At 48.9% G+C, this 17,373-nt stretch overlaps 2 protein-coding genes across 9 annotated transcripts in view; both read right to left on the reverse strand.

Annotated features, from left to right (window-relative positions):
- Positions 1–4,586: 4,586 nt before the first annotated feature.
- DKK1 (dickkopf WNT signaling pathway inhibitor 1) lies at positions 4,587–6,463 on the reverse strand. The gene is made up of 4 exons (XM_052799554.1): positions 6,258–6,463; positions 5,999–6,155; positions 5,779–5,889; positions 4,587–5,543 (listed from the first exon to the last, which is right to left on the reverse strand). Exons 1-4 carry the CDS (start codon positions 6,447–6,449, stop codon positions 5,293–5,295), a joined length of 711 nt encoding a protein of 236 aa, XP_052655514.1. The 5' UTR covers positions 6,450–6,463; the 3' UTR covers positions 4,587–5,292.
- Positions 6,464–8,927: 2,464 nt separating this feature from the next.
- Positions 8,928–17,373, reverse strand: part of PRKG1 (protein kinase cGMP-dependent 1) — a 534,317-nt gene continuing 525,871 nt past the window's right edge. For all 8 annotated transcript variants that reach the window (XM_052799366.1, XM_052799365.1, XM_052799367.1 and 5 more), the window contains one exon: positions 8,928–13,108. In XM_052799366.1, coding sequence (XP_052655326.1) covers positions 13,010–13,108 — 99 coding nt within the window. In that variant the 3' untranslated portion in view covers positions 8,928–13,009. The remainder of the gene's footprint in view (positions 13,109–17,373) is intronic.

A 17,373-nucleotide genomic window follows, 5' to 3' on the forward strand; every position in this document is an offset into this window, starting at 1 on the left:
TGATGAGGAGCTGGACCACCTGGATGCTCTGCTTCCCACCCCAAGTGAGATCAAGGTTTGCTTCACCAAGGCCTCAGCTGAAAGACTTAGGATAAAAAGCAGCTTCAGCAGGTGGGTTAACTCCCCACAAGAAAAAAATCCAGCCCCCCAAGGAAAACAAACAAACAAAAAAACCCCAAAGCTTTCTATATCACCTTACATCCATAAAGGTTTTCACCTGCTCTCTCTGTTTGGGGCTTTCATCTTTCTGAGCCAAAATGTGCAGTTTTCTGCTCTCTGTCAGGAGAGGTGAGTATTTAAAAAAAAAAAAAAAAAGGAACTTTTCTCATCTTAATGCCTGTGGGTGGATTTAAGGACTTTTGTAACCCTTTCTTGCACTGTATGAGTACAGAGAGGGGTTTCGTTCCTCAGATGAGTGTTTTTAGTGGCATGGGAGTTTAGTGTTAAATGCAATGTGAGGATGGGTGGAAGCAAGAGGAGTGTGAGTATCTGTTTTAAAGCTTAGTTTTAAAAAAAAAGGGGGGGGGATATTTCTTGTGCTACCACTTGGGGTGAAACTAATTTCTGAAAGAACTTAGGAAGAAAATTAAAAGCAAATAGTATTTGCTTCCCTGAAAACTCATTTCACCAGAAATCACAGTGAAAACTGTGCCGTGTCCCATCCTCCTCACTTCTTCCCTTGTAAGATTAATGCCTTTATGCCAATATTGTCACCCCGTGCAGCGGAGAGGGGCTTTTGATGATGTTTCTGTGAAAGCATCTCCTTGAAATCTGTATCCACAGTGCAGAAAAATCATCTCAGGAACACCATAGCATAGTTGGAAGAGTGATTCAATTTTCTCTTCAAATCATTGAAGCCATCTGCATTTTTACAGCCCATGTAATTTCAGGGCTGGGGTAGGGCTATGGGGTTCTGGAATGTTGCTTTATTTTTTTTAGCCGAGTGCGGCAGAGGTGCAAGTTATGCAACAAGCCAGTGGTTAAGAGTCCAGAAAGGGCTTCAAAAAAAATTCAATAATTAGGCAAATTAATAGCAAATTGGCCCATAAATGGATATCGAAGGGAATAAGACCTGTAAAACCTGGAATACCACAGTTGTAGCTGTCAGGAGGAGTATGAGAAGGAGTGGACCGCAGGCACCGATCCGGCCCACGCAGACCCCTTAAATACAGTCTCCTACCACTGCGGAGGCTCAAACCCCACCAAGTTATGTGCTGGTTTTTTTTACTCTGCCTTCCTTTAGACCCTCGAAAGGTAAAGCTTCGGAGGGGTATCACCAGCTCCTTTCCCACACCTCTGCTAACCTGGGCAAGGCGCCCAGTTTAAGGGCTGAGCAGGGCACGTGCTGTACCCTCGTGTTCTGCGTAGGGCTGTGCTGCCCATATAGCAGCGACGATGGGATTGTGCTTCTCTACGCTCTGCCAGGGCTGAAGCCACTCTTCCACCGGCTGGGTGTGATACAGGATTTCATTTGAAGGAGAAATTAAGGGGAACGGTTATATATGCTGCCAGCAACCAGTCATTAGGGGAGGCTGCTTTACAATGCTCTGGTTAAATAGCATTAATAATAAAGTTAAATAACAATATTTAACTTTACAGAGCTTTATTGTTAGCTCTTCCAGCCCTGTAACCAGGAAGAGTGAGTAAACAAGAGGTGCTAAACCTCCTCGCCCACCAAAACCTGCTTCTTCTATTAGCTTTACTCTTTGCTTAGAATAGGGTTTTGGTTTTTTTCTTTCTTTTTTTTTTTTTTTTTTTTTTTTTTTTTTTTTTAGAAATAATTTCATTAGAGAGGAGATGGGTCAGGGAAGGACATACTGAGATGCCTTTTACTACAGGCGTTACTGGATTGTCTGTCATGCGCTGAAATAACATTTTTCTCCACATTTCTCTGGATCAGAGCATGAGATCCAGATCCAGACACACCAGCCAGTTCAAAGTCAAGGGTTTGCCACATCCCCTCTTTTCCAAGTCTGATCAATATATGTTCAACTTCCCATACCACCCCCACCCCCCTTTTTTTTTTGAGGTTGCAAGTGTAAATTCAGACATTTCTGAAATACAGAGCATCCACTGGTGGGGGTATGAATACAGGAGGGACTGTGGTGATGCTGCCTATTTATTCCTCGGGGCATCCCGATGCTCCCACCCATCTCCCCTGTACTGGGGGCACAGACAGCTTTTGCTTCTGCCTCCCTGTGACCACATTTAGAGGTCAGGGCTCGGGTACTATTTATCCGCATTTCTGAGCTCCTGTTGGCACTAAATGACTATTTTGACTTCTCAGGCTGCTGAAGACCTAAGACGGGTTCAGGTTCTGGGGGCTGAATGATGCACAGGGCCAAGGGAAGACTGAAAATCTCTCCCTTAAAGAAGTGGGGGTTTAAGTCTTAACAGACATGCGGTCATATTGTCACAATTTTTTTTTTTTTCCTGAGGGATGTTACTAAATCCAATTTCTTGGCGCTCTACTTGAAGAACAAACCCTGAAAGTTCAAATGAGGCAGAAATGGGAAGAGATCCTGACTGCACACTGGGTTGTGGTAAAACGAAAGGGGGGGAAAAACCCCACAAAACCATTGCTTTTGTGAAATCCAGCCATGAAACTAATTATTCCAGAGATCTGCTGTGTTAGCATCCATCCTGCTGGGCATCGGCAACAGGAGACAGATGCAACCTGTGCTTTGGAAGTCCCTTACACCTTGCGTCAGTGCTGGCTTGAGCTGTTCCTCTTGCCTAAGAAGGGCTGCTAAAAATGTTCTTTTTTTTTTTCCAGACTGAGCAAGTGAAGAATATCAAGGCATAAGAAGCATAAAGTCATTTCTGGTTAATGCACCGACAAGTACAGAGATGGCCAAACTGCCTGAAACAGAAAAGGATGGAGAATATGGTACTATGACAAGAAATGGTACCCGAGGTTTTTCAGACCAAAATAATCACTTTATTAAGGTGTCTGAAGTGCCAAAGAGTGCTGGGTATCACCGCAAGGCCATGCTGGTGCTGAAAGGTGTTTGCAAGGAAGGAGCTGGGTGTAATGATGCTGAGCTCCACGTCCACCCAAGCGCACCTGCGAGTGGGCAAGGTTTGATATAATGTGAGTCTAACCCAAAAAGATGCATAATTGGTATTTAATGCACTGCCTTCAAAGGTGTCAAAGCTGTATTGGTCTATGTGGGAAGGAGAGAGTGCTGCAACTGTATGGAGAAAAAAAAAATCTAAGCCTAATGACACTATTTTATAGGTACTGGGATAAAATATGCCATTGTTAATGTCAGATCTGAACTAATCTAAATAGTTACTGATGCTTTTGTTCATAGCCAGGTACCTTCATTGCTCTAGTGCCATTGACTATGACTGGGCATAATCATTATTATTATTAAGTATGTTATGAAATAGTAATTTTTTTTGAAGTACCTATTTTTAAAAAGTATTTTAAAACGTGTATTCTTAAAAAATTTTTGAAGCCTTGCACAACGATTAAAGCACTAAACTGAAGCCTTTGTCATGAACTCTTTCAAGGGGCTGCTTCAAACCCCACCCAGCTCATGCTGCAACCCCTGTAAAAGCTTTTCCAGAGCGCAGACCTGGGATGGTGAGACTTAAAACACGTGCCATCCAGCAATGTCACCGCGCAACATCGCTGTGACCTGTGGATAATAGCTTATGGCATCTGCAGCTCTGGCTGCAGTTGCTCTGGCTATAGCAGTTTTCCTTGGTTGCTGCAAATAGTTTGATGGGCACAAACGCCCCGGTGCATTTAGGTGGTTTAAGGAGCGTCAGTGTTTTATTCTCTGGTTTGGGGCAGCTTTGGCTGTTCTCAGCCTGCCTGGCTGCCACCCAGCCCCAGCCTTGAAAAGAGCTGGAGGGAAGCTGGGGATGATCCCTCACCCGTGCAAAAGGAAGGCTCCTTTTTTAATCATTTCCCTCTACGTGGGGCTGTGTGCTCCCTCCTTTGCATTTTTCTGTAGCTGGGGGCTTGGTTCAGCACCAGCTGGTACTTGCAGACTCCTGAGAGCGCTGCAGTTTGGGTTTGTATTCAGTAATCCCAGGTACCGGTGCAATCCCCGAGGTCCCTAAATAGGCAGTGTTAACGCTAGAGGCACCAAACACTAGCGAGCAGGTTGCGTTTTAAAACAAGATGTGGCACTACTGGAGCATCCCTGCAAATGGGACACGGTGCCCTTGGAACCACCCAGGGATGCGCTGCTTTGCAGTCAGGTTTGGACTTTGGGTACAAAGCACTTTTGAGTTGTACAGCAAAGACGCCAGCATGGTTTTGCATCCCAAACACCTTCCTCAGACTGCAGGGAGGCTAAGGGCAGCTTGCCAGGTAGGCACAGGACAGAGTTGCCGGCACTGCACTTGCTGCCCACCAGCCCCACGCTGCACGACGTGGCCCCCACTCTGGCTCCACGCCTATTTACAACCACTTGCAATAGGTGGACAGTATTAGAAGCTAAAGGGGGGGTGGGGAAAAAAAAACGCATGCTTGCAGCTTTCCCTCCCTCCAAGCCATCCCGAAAGGGCGAAAACTCATAGTAACAGGCTGCAAAATGAAGTAAAAAATAAGTCTTTATTGTGCATGGAGCAAAGATTGCGCTGATGGAGCAGCTGAGATCACTGTGCTCCTCAGCACCCGTTGCCGCGGTCTAGCACAGCCCCTCTGGTGATCCTTCACTCCCTCCTCAACCCGTGGAAAAACCAGGCAGGAGGGTGTTTCACTGCCGCCTGCCCTTCCCAGAGCCCCAGCACCCATCCTTGGCCCTGCGTCTGGTGGCCAGAGGGTATCCAGTGGCTACCATGGCACACTGTAATTCCTAAAAAGGAGCGGAATAAACAGTGATAACCAAGCAGCCTTTCCCATGGGGTGCTGCCGATGAGCCCCCCCCCCCTTTGGGCATTTCCACCCCAGACTGCATCTTCCCTCCCATGGGGCAGGGAGGGACCACAGCCGCCACGCACAGGCAGAGACGTGCAGGCAGGGATGCGCAGGCGGCTCAGGCTGATTTTTAAAGAATGGTTTATTCGCTCGCAAACAGACGGTCGCATCCTTTTGACCTAGATTTAAAAAAACCCAGTGTGTACAAAGTCACAGTCATGGCTTGAAGAGCACAAGGCAGCACCCTCGGAAAAAAAAAAAAAGTCATTAAAAGTCCCGGCGTTATGTACAGCTAAGTGCCAGCTCGAGTATTCACAACACAGTAACGTACTGCAATTAGTCACTTAAAAGTAGTTCCCTTGAGAAACAACCTTCCGCTCCGGCGAGGCCGGAGTCCGTCCGTCTGGCGATGCTCAGTGCCGCTGGCAGGTGTGCAGGCGGGAGGCATCGGCGGGGCCGTGCTCTCGCTGGAGGCGGCACGCCAGCCCCTCGGCGCACTGGCACCGCTGGAAGATCTCCAGGCCGTGGGTGCCTTTCCGCCGGTGCCGGGTACACACCTGCCCTTCCCGCAGCACCGGCTTGCAGATTTTGGACCAGAAGTGACGGGCGCAGCAGAGCCCGGCTGCGCAGTCCGACGAGCGCAGGCAGAAGTCCCCCTCCTCACCTGCGTGGGGACAGCGGGGTGTGTGCTCAGCCCGGGATGCTCCCACGGGGGGACTGTGAGGCAGGGTGGGCATCCCCCACGGGGTACAGTGGGGCAGGGTGGGCATCCCGGATTGACCCCATGGGAGACAGCGGGGCAGGGTGGGCATGCTGGACCGACCCCACGGGTGCCAGTGGGGCAGGGCGGGCAGCCCCACAGGGGACAGTGGGGTCACAGCACCGGGGATCCCCCTTACCTTTGGCAGTGGGGAGCCAGGCGGGAGCGGGCGTCCGTCGGGGCAGAGCTTCAGTGCCCATCTCGTCCATCTCGGCGGCTCCGTGGACAGGCTCCGGGGGGGTGCAGAGCCCTGCAGGAGGCAGCAGGGCGGCTGTCAGTCACGGGTGGGACCCCGACACCCCCCTCCCGCGGCCACCCCCAGGCTGGCGGCCCCCCCCCCAAGCCCTGCCGCCCCTCACCGTTGCTGCAGGTCGTGCCGGGGCAGCACATGGCGTCGCGGAGGCAGCGCTTGCGGCGTCGCCGGCAGGCGAGGCAGAGCGGGGCACCCCCGCCGCGGGCCGCCCCCCCGCAAAACTCCTCGGCGCCGCAGTCCTCGTCCTCGGCGCAGGGGAAAGGCTGTGGGGGGGCAGAAAGGAGGCGGAGGGGGTCAGCGGGGCTGCCACCCTCCCCCCCATCCCCGGTGTGTCACCCCCCGCCCCGGTGCATCCCCGCTCCTACCTGCCGGGTGGCGGCCGGCGGCGGCTTGTTGCTGCCGTCGAAGGGGGCGGCGGGGGCGGCGCTGGCCTCGGCCGCTCCCCCCGGGGGGGGTCCCTTGATGGCGTTGGAGCTGAGGGCGCCTGCGGGCGCCGCCGCCCGCCCCGCCGGGGCCGCGCAGCTCAGCGCCGCCAACACCGCCACCAGCCCCCGCATCCTCGTCCCGGCCCGGCCCGGCCTGGCCCGTCCCCTCCCGGCCCCTCGTCCCCGGTGGTGTCCCGCCGGCGCAGCAGCTCCCGCGGCCCCCGAGCAGCAGCTACCTGCGCTGCCCGCCGCCGCCTTTATACCCCCGGGGGCTGCCTCCTGCGCCCGCCCCCTCGGGGAGGAGGGCACGGCGGATGAGATTTCAAAGGGCCCCCGGGGAGGGGGGGGGGTGGTTGTGCCGATGAGCCCCCAAAACCACCCCCCCCCACCCCGCCCCGAGGGCTCCGTCATTGGCCGTCGGCCCGGGAGGGAGTTTCGCAACGGAGAGGGCAGACCTCTTCCCCCAACCCCGACCCCCCCCCCGGTTCCAGGCCAGATGCTCCGCACGCCCCGACGTCGCCGCTGTCTCCAGCCGGGCGCGCCGCCTCGCCCGACGGGGGGGGGGGGACGGGGAAAGGAGGGAGGGGGGGCTCGCCCCATGCAACCCCCCCACAGTGGCTGGGAGCCATGGTAGGGTGCAGAAAGCCCCCCCCCCCCGCCTCGATGGCAGAGTCGCTCCTTTGGTCTGCTGTAAGTCTGCGCCCCCCCTCTCCCCCGCGCCCTTCCTGGCGCCAGCACAGCTTTGCAGGAAGGGAGGGGGCCGCTCTGCACACCCCCATCCCACCGGCCCGGGGTGTGGGGGTGGGAACGGGACACGGCGGGGGGGGGGGGCTGAACCCTGGCCCGCAGCCCCCGTCGGCGTCCGTCGCCGCCCCCCCCTCGCCTCCGCTCCTGCCCGCGCACTCGCCTGACCCTAGCCCGGGCAGCAGCTCCGTCGGGATGGGGGGGAGGCAACATTGGTGGGGGGACCTCCCGGGCCCTTTGATGCGGGGAGATCAAAGGGGTCGCCCCCCCCCGGTGCCTGCACCGGCGCCCTCGGGGCGCCGCGGGCCCCCCCCGGTCCCATGTCCCGCCCCCCCTACACGGGGGCAGCGCGGCGCGGCCGGCACGACGGCGCCCCCTGGCGGCCGCGCCGGGGCAGCACCGCCCCCCACTCCCGGGAGGTCGTGCAAGTGCAGTAGCAAACCCCAATTAATTAAATTGGGTTTTCATGATAACGGCCTAATGCCCTGATTTAACTTTATTTTTAAAGCGGGGTTTGAAAGAAAACATACAGGCAAAAAGCCTGAACCCGGCAGGGCTGCCCCGCCCCACCCCAAATATTTATTCCCGTCGGGGTGGGTGATTTCAGCCATCACCCTCCTGCAATTAAAACCCCAGCAGCGCGCACCCAGCTCCAGCGCGAGGGTATGGCTGTCGCTCTGCGGGGAGCTGCTATCACCTATTTCAGGCCCAAGAGGCTCAAGCCGGGCTAATAATTGGCTGGGAAAGTTTCGGCGAGCACCTAAGGCAGGTGCTGGCGGAAGCGGTGCTGCTGAATCAGCAGCCAGCGGACATCCCCGCCACAGTCAGGCAAACCTGGGCCTTGCTATTTTTAGCCTGCAAGAATGAGGGCCACGCCTTGCCCCGAAATCCCTGTATTCCCCTCACAGTTTCAGGTAAGGGCCACGTCACCCTGGGCTTTTTATTGTATTAGTAACTCGTATCTGTGATTGCTGCGTCCTACAAAATCATTTTGGGATGTTTCCCAGCTCCTGCTTAGGCAGCTATCATCAAATTTATTTCCCTCCTAGGAGGATGTTTTCTTGCTCCTTTCCCTGGTTTTTATCTGTCTCTGTGTCCACATTGCACGGAAGTACACCCTTAACGATGACTTTGCTGAGATTTAAAGATGACAGTTCTGTCACACGGGGGCTGAGCAGTATCCCAGGGATGTACTTAAATCCATCGGGACGTGCAGAGTCTCAGCATCCTGAATACAGGGTGACGTCTTCATGACATCCCATGTGCTGCCGTTAATGGCTGCACCTCCATCACCACCACTCTTAGCATTTCTCATAAGGGACAGTGACAACAAGGACACCATTTTTTTGACACAGGGGGTGTTTGCAGTCACATCCCATCTAGGGATGACACAGCTCGTGTTGGAAATATGGTCCCTTCCCAGCTGCATGCCCTGGACTCGCTAATATTGGCAGCAAACAAAATATAAAGCGAATTCTTGATCCCTGAAGGGTAAACGTGCTGCAAATGTGCTTATTGCTTAGTACGTTCACAGAATAATTTGGGTTGGCAGCAAGCTGTGGGGGTCACTCGGTGCCAACCCTGCTTGAAGCAGGACCCCCGTTGGCCTCGGACCCCTTTGGCTGGGCTGCTCGGGATGCTGCTGCTGCTCAAATAAACACTGAAGCCACAGGTAACTGTGGCCATTTGCCTTTGCATCCTGCAGAAAATCTGGGTGCCGGACTATCTGTAAGTACCATACATTTTGTTCAGTTATCTCTTACTACATATCATCATAAATGAGAATAAACCCCCCAATTTAATCACTAACCAGAAGAACTCCCCCAAACTTGGCTTCTGCTGTGGAAGAAAGCCATTGACACACCGTTCAAAAGTAATTATTTTTATTTCAACTCTATAAAGTATACAACAGGCACTCGGCAATTACAGCTGCAGGGAAAATACAGAGCAAAACAAAAGCGGTTAAAGTTTATGAAAAAAAGTTCTTAAATCTACATCAAAAGAGTGCAACCGGCCGATGACTGGTGGATGACTGACATTTGTCTGACAAACAAAACCTCTTTCATGTAAGAAGAAAACTGGAGAAAACAAGAATATAAAACACGGGGCTTGTGTAAAAACAGCATAAATTGGGACTCGGGACGATAGGCAACTCCAAACAAAATTTCCCCTTTTGCCGGTAAAGCCCTAAAACCGCCCAAGTCTCAGCGTTACGGCTGGTTTACGCGACCGGGGAGCTGCAGAGGACGAGGAGCTTCCAGCTTTCCAGCTCAGCTCTGTGGGAGCGCTGAGGGCTCGCCTCCGCGGTGGGTTGCATATAGAAGGAGTTGGGGGCGGGGGGAAGCACAGATCCTGTTTTGTTGAGTGGTGCAAACGAGCTACACCTTTGCATGGGGGTTTCGGGTCAAAAAAACGCAGGTCGGGTTGCACACCGGGTTGCTCGTCGTTTTTTTCGGGGTGGGAGATTTCTAAAGGGGTTTGTATAAGACGGGAGGTTGGTGCTGGACGGCACGATGGGTTGAAACTGCACAGCTTAGCAAAACAGGAATACCTGTCTACGGACTGATAGGATGTCATATATTAATTTGACCCGCACATAACATTTATACATTTCACAGAAATGACTCTGTATCTCATTAACAGATACACAGCTCTGGTACATTGAACAGAAATAAGAGAACGACTTCATCATTTCTGTAATTCATCAATATTATATAATAAAGGCTTAGAAATTGGTAGCAGAAAGAACTGTAAAACGCAGCAAGCTAAGAAAGGACGACAATTTGAGGTGTGTTTGTCTTTGTCATGCAGCATAACACCAAATTTGTAATTTTTTTTTTTTTTTAATAGGATGCCATGGATTTAAGGCACTTGCAACAATGCCAGATAGCTAATCATGTTCTAAAACTATGGGACAGATGAGTTAACAGTACAGTTGACATAAAGTTTAATAATACTGACAATTATGACATTAAGTCAAGTCTACCTTGATCTAAAAACATTACATTACAAATAAGAAAATGAAGTAATAATGCCATGGGACTCTAAAAGAAAAAGTTACATGTGTACCACAAAATATCAACACGAAAATACCTATTTACATAAATATTTGCTTGTGGTCCTGTTGTTAAATAAGAATTTGTTATGGATAATGCAGCACTGTGAGAAGCTACGGATCGTCTGCGTCTTAATGACACCAATCTTAATACACTTGTTTTAAATACGGAAGCTGATTTCCCCTTACGTAAATATGCTGTCATCCCATATGTTAAAAAAAGAGACAAAGAAGAAAGAACAGTAAGTGGAAACACAGAGGCAATCCGTTGTTGTGAATATATATATATAATGCAACTCAAATATATTACTTATAAATGAAGGCATTTTTCATATATATATATGCTAAGTATGTTGCTTAAAGTATGTTTAGGAAAGGCGATGAAAGTTGAGTGAAGTGTTTGATATCAAAATAAACTTATATTCGGTACAGCACATGCCGCACGCTGCAGGTATTAATTACCGTGCTTGGCACAAGGAAAAAGGCATAGGAAGAAAGAAAAATAACTCATCAGCCCATTTTAAAACCTTCTTCCTGTAACGTTCTTGGGTTGCCCCCCAAAATTGTTGTGATACCCTTTCCTCCTGGCAACCCCTTGACTGACAACTGCATCTCAGCTACTAAATGTCATCATTTTGGGACAAACTCCTCTCTACATTCTTCTGTACAAAGTTACCAATGACAGCAAGTTTTCTCCTCCAATGTCGCTGCATCGTCGAGTGAAAAACCAGGGGGATGCGAGAAAAGAATCTGGCTTTTAGGCAGCAGCCTGTCTGCTAAGATGCCTAGTGATTACTTTAGCCCTAGTACTCAGCACCGGCTTTCAGTGTCTTCCATCCCTCAGACAAAGGCTGAAAAGCGAGCGTGTATTTGCCCTACATGAGTAATTCCTGGGAGATGTCATTACTGTCTTTTCCCTATGGTTTTGAAGGTAAACAAGGTTTTAATGATTAATGAATAGCGGAAACAACCTGAAGTCACTGTGCTGACAGTGTTGCCTCACCCTTTTCCCTCAGAAAATGAGGAGGGAAATTTAGCGACACAGACTGGTTTTCAAAGGCGTCGCGATGACCGAGCCCTTTAGTTTGCTGGCAAACAGCAGACATCGTCAATGCTGTCAAAGAAGGGGAGAAAAAACCTTTTTCATAAGCTCTGTTAAGTCACTTTCATTAGGAACATGGGAAAGAGTGGGGATTTAGTATCGGGGAAATAATTTTTTACTGCTAAAACATATATTTTCTGTGTACTATGTAGGCAAAAGTCATATGAATGACTTTTCAGCAAAAGTTGATCTTTCGCCTTCCAGCGTATACAACAGTTCTTGGCAGCTCTGAGATGAACTGGGGCAGCATCTGCTAATTTTTGGGGCAGGGTCTGTTACAGAGTCTGAAAGCTGATGTTTCTTGTTGGTATGATGGGATAAACTTCTAGTCCCATGTATACACAACAAACAGGCATCCAGGACAGGATTCCTCTGTTACGTCCTATAAATCAGGAGAGACTGTACTCAAGCAAAGGAAAAGCAGTGGAAGTGAGGGAAAAGTGGACACACGCTAATATTGTTTTCCCCAGCTCCTTTTTCCGTACAAGCCGACTTGGCTTTAGCCATTCCCGTGCCTTAAAGACGGTCACTGGGGACCTGGTGCACTGGAGACACGGAGACCTCGCACAACCACATCCAATATCGATTTTCCATTTAATTCCACTGATTTTCCTGTGGAGCTCCTTAGTCTGGTGTAATTAGGATTACATTTTCATGGGCAATATTACAAACAGAGCCAGCAAACTGGCCCAGTACCACCTTTTATTTTAATTAGCTTTGTACTAAACATGGAAGAGATGCAGACACAGAGACGTAAAATCATCTAAGAGCGTGATGAAGAATGATGCCTCTTGCTACATATTTCTGAAATGGTGGTTGACTGAATAGGTATATTCACAGATGAGGGATGTACATAGCACCTATAAAGTACATTATGGGTCTTATGTTTTCCCTTCAGGCTCTAAAAAGGTAAAAGTTAAGCTTAGTTTTATGCCTAATAGCTAACCAGTAAGACCAGTGGGCTGCTGTCACTTTATTACAGGACCATTATTTAAGCACTATTTTATATGTAAAATGGATTAATTTTATGGTTGGTTTTTTTCATGCAGTTATGTATTTGTACCAAGGGAAAGGAAAAAAAAAACCCAAACATCGTGTTACAGTATGTTCTCAGCTGTATGAGAGAAGCAACCCATATCTGCCTTAAGGGGATCTAGAGCAGTTGTGCTTTTGTTTTACCAGGCTAAAATAAAAAAATCTCAAAAATAAAGAGGAAAAGTAACATTCAGTCTTGTCATGAATACTGCTTGGAAAGGAAAAGGACAAATTTTACCACTGCTTTGACATGAACTCTTTGACCAGTACCGTGTGGTCCTCCTTTGCTCCTACACTGGCCTACAGTAGAAGACCTATGGAGTTTGGAGGGTGGGAGTAGCCCAAATCCTGCACTGTATTTAGCTACAGCACTTAATAAATTACTATTGATCCTACTGATAAAGCCAGTACCTTGCAGCTAGAATTAAGTGCATCTTACACTATGTATCTCTCGACTTTTATAATTAAGAGCGTAGCAAGATCGTTGCAGTGATAGAAAACATATTTCTTTACCAGTGAAAGGCTTTGTGTCAGGACCACCATGTCAACTGCTACTTTAAGTTCGAACATAAAACATGAAGAGCGCTATTGTCATCTAAGCAATAAGTCCTAATGCCACTGTAGTTACTGTAGCAGCATCAATCAAGGCATCATGGTGACCCCGAGCACTAATCCTCCCCAATTCTTTCGGTTTCGCTGGCAGCCATGTCCCAGGAAGCTGTCTTCAGCAAGGCAGAAGCAGGTAAGAGAAATACATTAAAAATCTATGTCCCATCCTGAGTTGTCGTCAGGGGGTGGTTCATCACTGTCCTCCGGGAAGCTGTCAAAATTGCTTGTGTCTGTTGGAGATGCAACCTGTGGAAAGAAGAGAGTGACAAGAAGGGGACGGTCATCAAAGTGGATGCCTGCAGACACTTCCTCTTGATCTCACAACCGCGATCATTTAAGAGGATTCATTGCTAACTGCAGCAAGGAAGAAAAGTTCCGCATTCAACACTTTTTGCTGAATCTCAGGAGGACTTCCCACAGCCCTCCTACTCTAATGATCCAGGCCCTCTGGGGTCTCTAGTTCAAGAGCAACTGTCCTACCCATCGGTACAAGGTTGGCAGAAAAGCCTTGGGCCTCCCCAAAGCCCAGATATCTAATTTATGGCTCCAGGATCCTGAGTTTGAGGCTGTGAGGTGGACCCTGCCACCTTCAAGTTTCCTGACAAGTATTGCTCAGTTTAGGCAGCCTACCAGAGAAACCCATCTTCCGAGGATGAAGGCCAAGTATGTTTCTTTTTTGGAAATAATGTCATTTAAAATCTACCATAGCTAGATAATTTCTAATTTTTTTGCTTTACAACGGTGCCTGAAACTTTCTTACAATGAGCCTCTGACACATTCAACGCAATTTAAAAAAATGAAACAATACAGAAACAGACCAGCAGCTCTCCAGACCAAAATAATCAGTGTCTTACTAGAGAAAATCGGTACTTCAAGCCATACCCCAAGTAGCCAGTGCAGGCTGGAGGGGACTGCACTTGCCATAGGAGTGCTGGGCAGAAAACACTTGCTGCCTTTTTCAGCCGTTTCACTTGTGCAGCTGGTGGAAAAGCCACCTACAGCCAGAGGCCAGCCTACAGTCCAGGAGACATATTTGATGCTGAATGCTGCTATAAACCTTGGGAAAAGACTATTTGATCAACAAGAGCTCCAACTTCAGCTCTAAATTTATTTGCTGCCCAGCTGCATCAGCATTTTCCTGCTGCCAGAAACATCTCAGGGAAAATTAAGATTCTTGAATATCCAACTCATTTTGAAAAAAACCAACAACCCTGTAAAAGCTTAGTGGAGCACTACGGAGTGATGAGATGCTTTACTGTGTACTGAATACTGTAATTTAATTTCTTTTGAGTATACCTGGATCTGTTTACTTTGTTGGTGCTGGCACTGTTGGGTTGGAGAGCCTTCACCCTTTGGTTCCTCACCCTTGGGGTGCTCCACACTCGCCCTCCTCCACAGTCTCATGGGCTGGACCACAACCCTCTGTTTCTCTCAGCCCACCCCATGTGAGGTCTCCCCATGTGAGGGAGCAGAATCATAGGATCATAGCATGGTTTGGGTTGGAAGGGACTTTAAAGATCATCTCGTTCCAACATCCCTACCGTGGGCAGGGACACCTTCCACTAGACCAGGTTGCTCAAAGCCCCATCCAACCTGGCCTCAAACACTTCCAGGGATGGAGCATCCATAGCCTCTCTGGGCAACCTGTTCCAGTGCTTCACCACCCTCAAAGTGAAGAACTTCTTCCTAATATCTAACCTAAATCTACCCTCTTTCAGTTTAAAGCTGTTGCCCCTTGTCCTATCACTACCTGCCATGATAAAGAGGCCCTCTCTGGCTTTCTTGTAGGCCCCCTTTATGTACTGGAAGGCTGCTATAAGGTCTCCCCAGAGCCTTCTCTTCTCCAGGCTGAACAACCCCAACTTTCTCAGCCTGTCTTCCTAGGAAGCCTCTCAGCAGTGATGGACAATGTGTAAGTGGACTGCACTGCGTGAAAGCATCTATGGAGCTCCCTGGGGCTCCTCTGCAGATCTCCACTCTGGGAGAACCTAGCAGCACAGGCACGTTTTTTTGAGCTCTGCTTAGATGAGGCTTTAAGGGAAATAAGTCCTACTTTGGGAAATGGATTGCCTTTTGTGTGTTCATCTGACAAAATAAAAAGGCTGAGTACATCCAACACCTCAAATGTAGAGGGTTTTCTTTTTCTTAGAAGAAATAGGATTTGGAGAAAAAAGGTTGGATGAGTTGCTACTTTGCTGATTGACATTATGTGATGCTAATGCTGTTGTGATTCCCCACAGCTCTGAGCTCCAGGTCACCTACGTGGCCTGCATTCCTTCCCTGTCAGAGACATGGCAGCAAACGTCCCTCTTGATGGCCTCGCCAGCCAAGAAGGGACACTCTAGAATTATCTCCTGTCCAAGAAGATAAAGTGCAAACATCAGTGTCAGCTTTCTGATTGCTTACCAACATAAGGGCTTGAGATGAATTATGGCGCAGAGTTCTGCATGTCATTCTCAAAGGCAAGAGCTGTGATACAAGACAGCACATCTTTGGAAAAGTCAAGGCAGGAGAAGCTTTTAAGGACAGCTACTGCCACAGATTTCAGCTGTGGTATTGAGGCTCAGCTGCTCCCTGAAGTGATGTCCTAGCAGCAGGCTGTAAATGGAGATCTTTCCTAAAATCCCATGGAATAAGAGCTAAGGAGCAGCTTTCGATTGCCTCACTGGTAGTACCACATAACTGCTAATGAGGGTTAAAGAGCTGGGGAAGGCCTTTTTTCTTAAAAAAAAGAAAGCTAGTCTCTATGTTTAGCCCTACTGGCTCAACAAGAGGTGCACTGACTGAAGGAAAAATGGATTTCTTCCCCCAGAGCTATGTATTTTGGGTCCCTTTTCACATATGGCTCTTATTGGCAGTTGGGACTTTTGCCAAAGCAACTGAAAAACTTGTGGAAAACAAGGCCGAGAGGGACAGACGGCTTTGGGATTGACAAGATTCACTAGTTAATCGAGGCAGGTTTTGGAGAGGATCTTGGGAGTATGTCTAGAGAAGATGTTACTCCTAAGAGCTCTAGGAAAGAATGAGCTGTGATTGAATTGGGATTAGGGCAACGTATGGCTGTTAACATTGAGTTGTCCTGGAAGAAGGATTCCTCTGAAGAGGGAAGGATGCTCCTCTCTACTTCGGAAAGCCTTGATGGTGGTGTGCTGGCCAAAAGAGTGACAGCAGATCACTCAGGAGCAACCACAGACATGTTCCCTGGTAGGACACCACTAGTCCCACAAACACACAGCCTTGACAATGCCAATAAATAACACCACACAAACCTTTTCTCCTACCGTGTTGGATCTAACTGAAATAGCAAAGAAAACATTATTTCCTGCACAACAGGCTGGAGAGCAGCCTTCCTCTAGGCAGTGCCAAAGGACCAGAGACCACTTCTGGTGGTGGAGCAACATCCCAGCTTGGGGATGTCAGGAAGCAATTCATGCCCATAGAGAGCAGGTACCACTGAAGTCACTGCTGCTGGTTGTGCCATCTGAGGGTTAGACATGCAGGGTCCATATGTATATTGGGTAAAAGCAGTACTGGAAATGCTCTTACTAAACTACAAATCCACTAAAAACAATTAGAGAAACATATTGGGGCATTTGCAGGCTACAGTGACATCCTGCACAGGTAAACCACAAATTGTAAAACTGAATGTAAGGGAGCAAACTTGACTTTATTGTCTGACTTGAAATGTGGTGAACAGTACCGCTGACAAATTAATAGTCATTAAAAAGAAGCTTAACAGAAAAAACACGGGTTTGATTTATAAAACATTTATATGTTCTTTGGGCATCCTGCTTTAGGCAGATATTTGCAAAGTCCTGCTTTCTCCCACTAACTGCCAGTAACTTCTGCAGCCCACAGGGCAAAAAGTGGGTATGCAAAACCCTCTTGCTCTTTCATAGCTGCTAAGAAAACTTTGGGATGGCAGACTTAGCCCTGGAGCCGTGCCTGCCGCTGCTGCAGGAGGGGCAGGACCATGGGTGGACAGAGCAACGGGGTGCAATTAAACACGATTGCTAATGTCATTCTCTTGGTGATCCCGCGGGAGAGGCACGGAGAGAAAGGGATTAAGTTGAAACAAGGGGGGGAAGCTGCAGAACAGAAGGGGCCAAGGTAATTTCTATCAGCTAATCCTGTTTGGTTTCCCTTTGTGGCAGGCTTTGTGGGTAAAGAGCTCACAAAGACATCAAAGGAAGAGCTTTGCTCCAAAGGAAAAATGAGTCGAGCTGTCCCTCCGCGTCTGCTCCCAGTTAAACATAAACTAGGCGGTAACAGGGCTTTTCATGTAGGACATGGATGCAGGAAAAAAAGACCGAAAAGCACAAAAGAAAAGACAGAGAGAAAGGTTAATGCAAAAGAAAAGGGAGATGGCATACAAATCCCACTTGCCTCATCAAAAGAAATAAGAATAAAGGAGAAAGAAAGAGGACACATCTGAGAGAAGGGGTGAAAGTGGCAGCTCGCCACTGAAATGTGAAAAGTAGATGAAGAAACAAGTGGAGCAGGTGAGGAAG

This window comes from Harpia harpyja, chromosome 10 (assembly GCF_026419915.1).
Source record: "Harpia harpyja isolate bHarHar1 chromosome 10, bHarHar1 primary haplotype, whole genome shotgun sequence".
In the NCBI taxonomy this organism is placed as follows: domain Eukaryota; kingdom Metazoa; phylum Chordata; class Aves; order Accipitriformes; family Accipitridae; genus Harpia; species Harpia harpyja.

Coding starts and splice junctions, on each gene's coding strand:
- DKK1 (XM_052799554.1), bottom strand. CDS start 6,449: ATGCGGGGGCTGGTGGCGGTGTTGGCGGCGCTGAGCTGCGCGGCCCCG. Junction 6,156..6,257: donor CGCCGGCCGCCACCCGGCAG/GTAGGAGCGGGG, acceptor GCCCCCCCACAG/CCTTTCCCCTGCGCCGAGGA. Junction 5,890..5,998: donor CGGCACGACCTGCAGCAACG/GTGAGGGGCGGC, acceptor TGCCTCCTGCAG/GGCTCTGCACCCCCCCGGAG.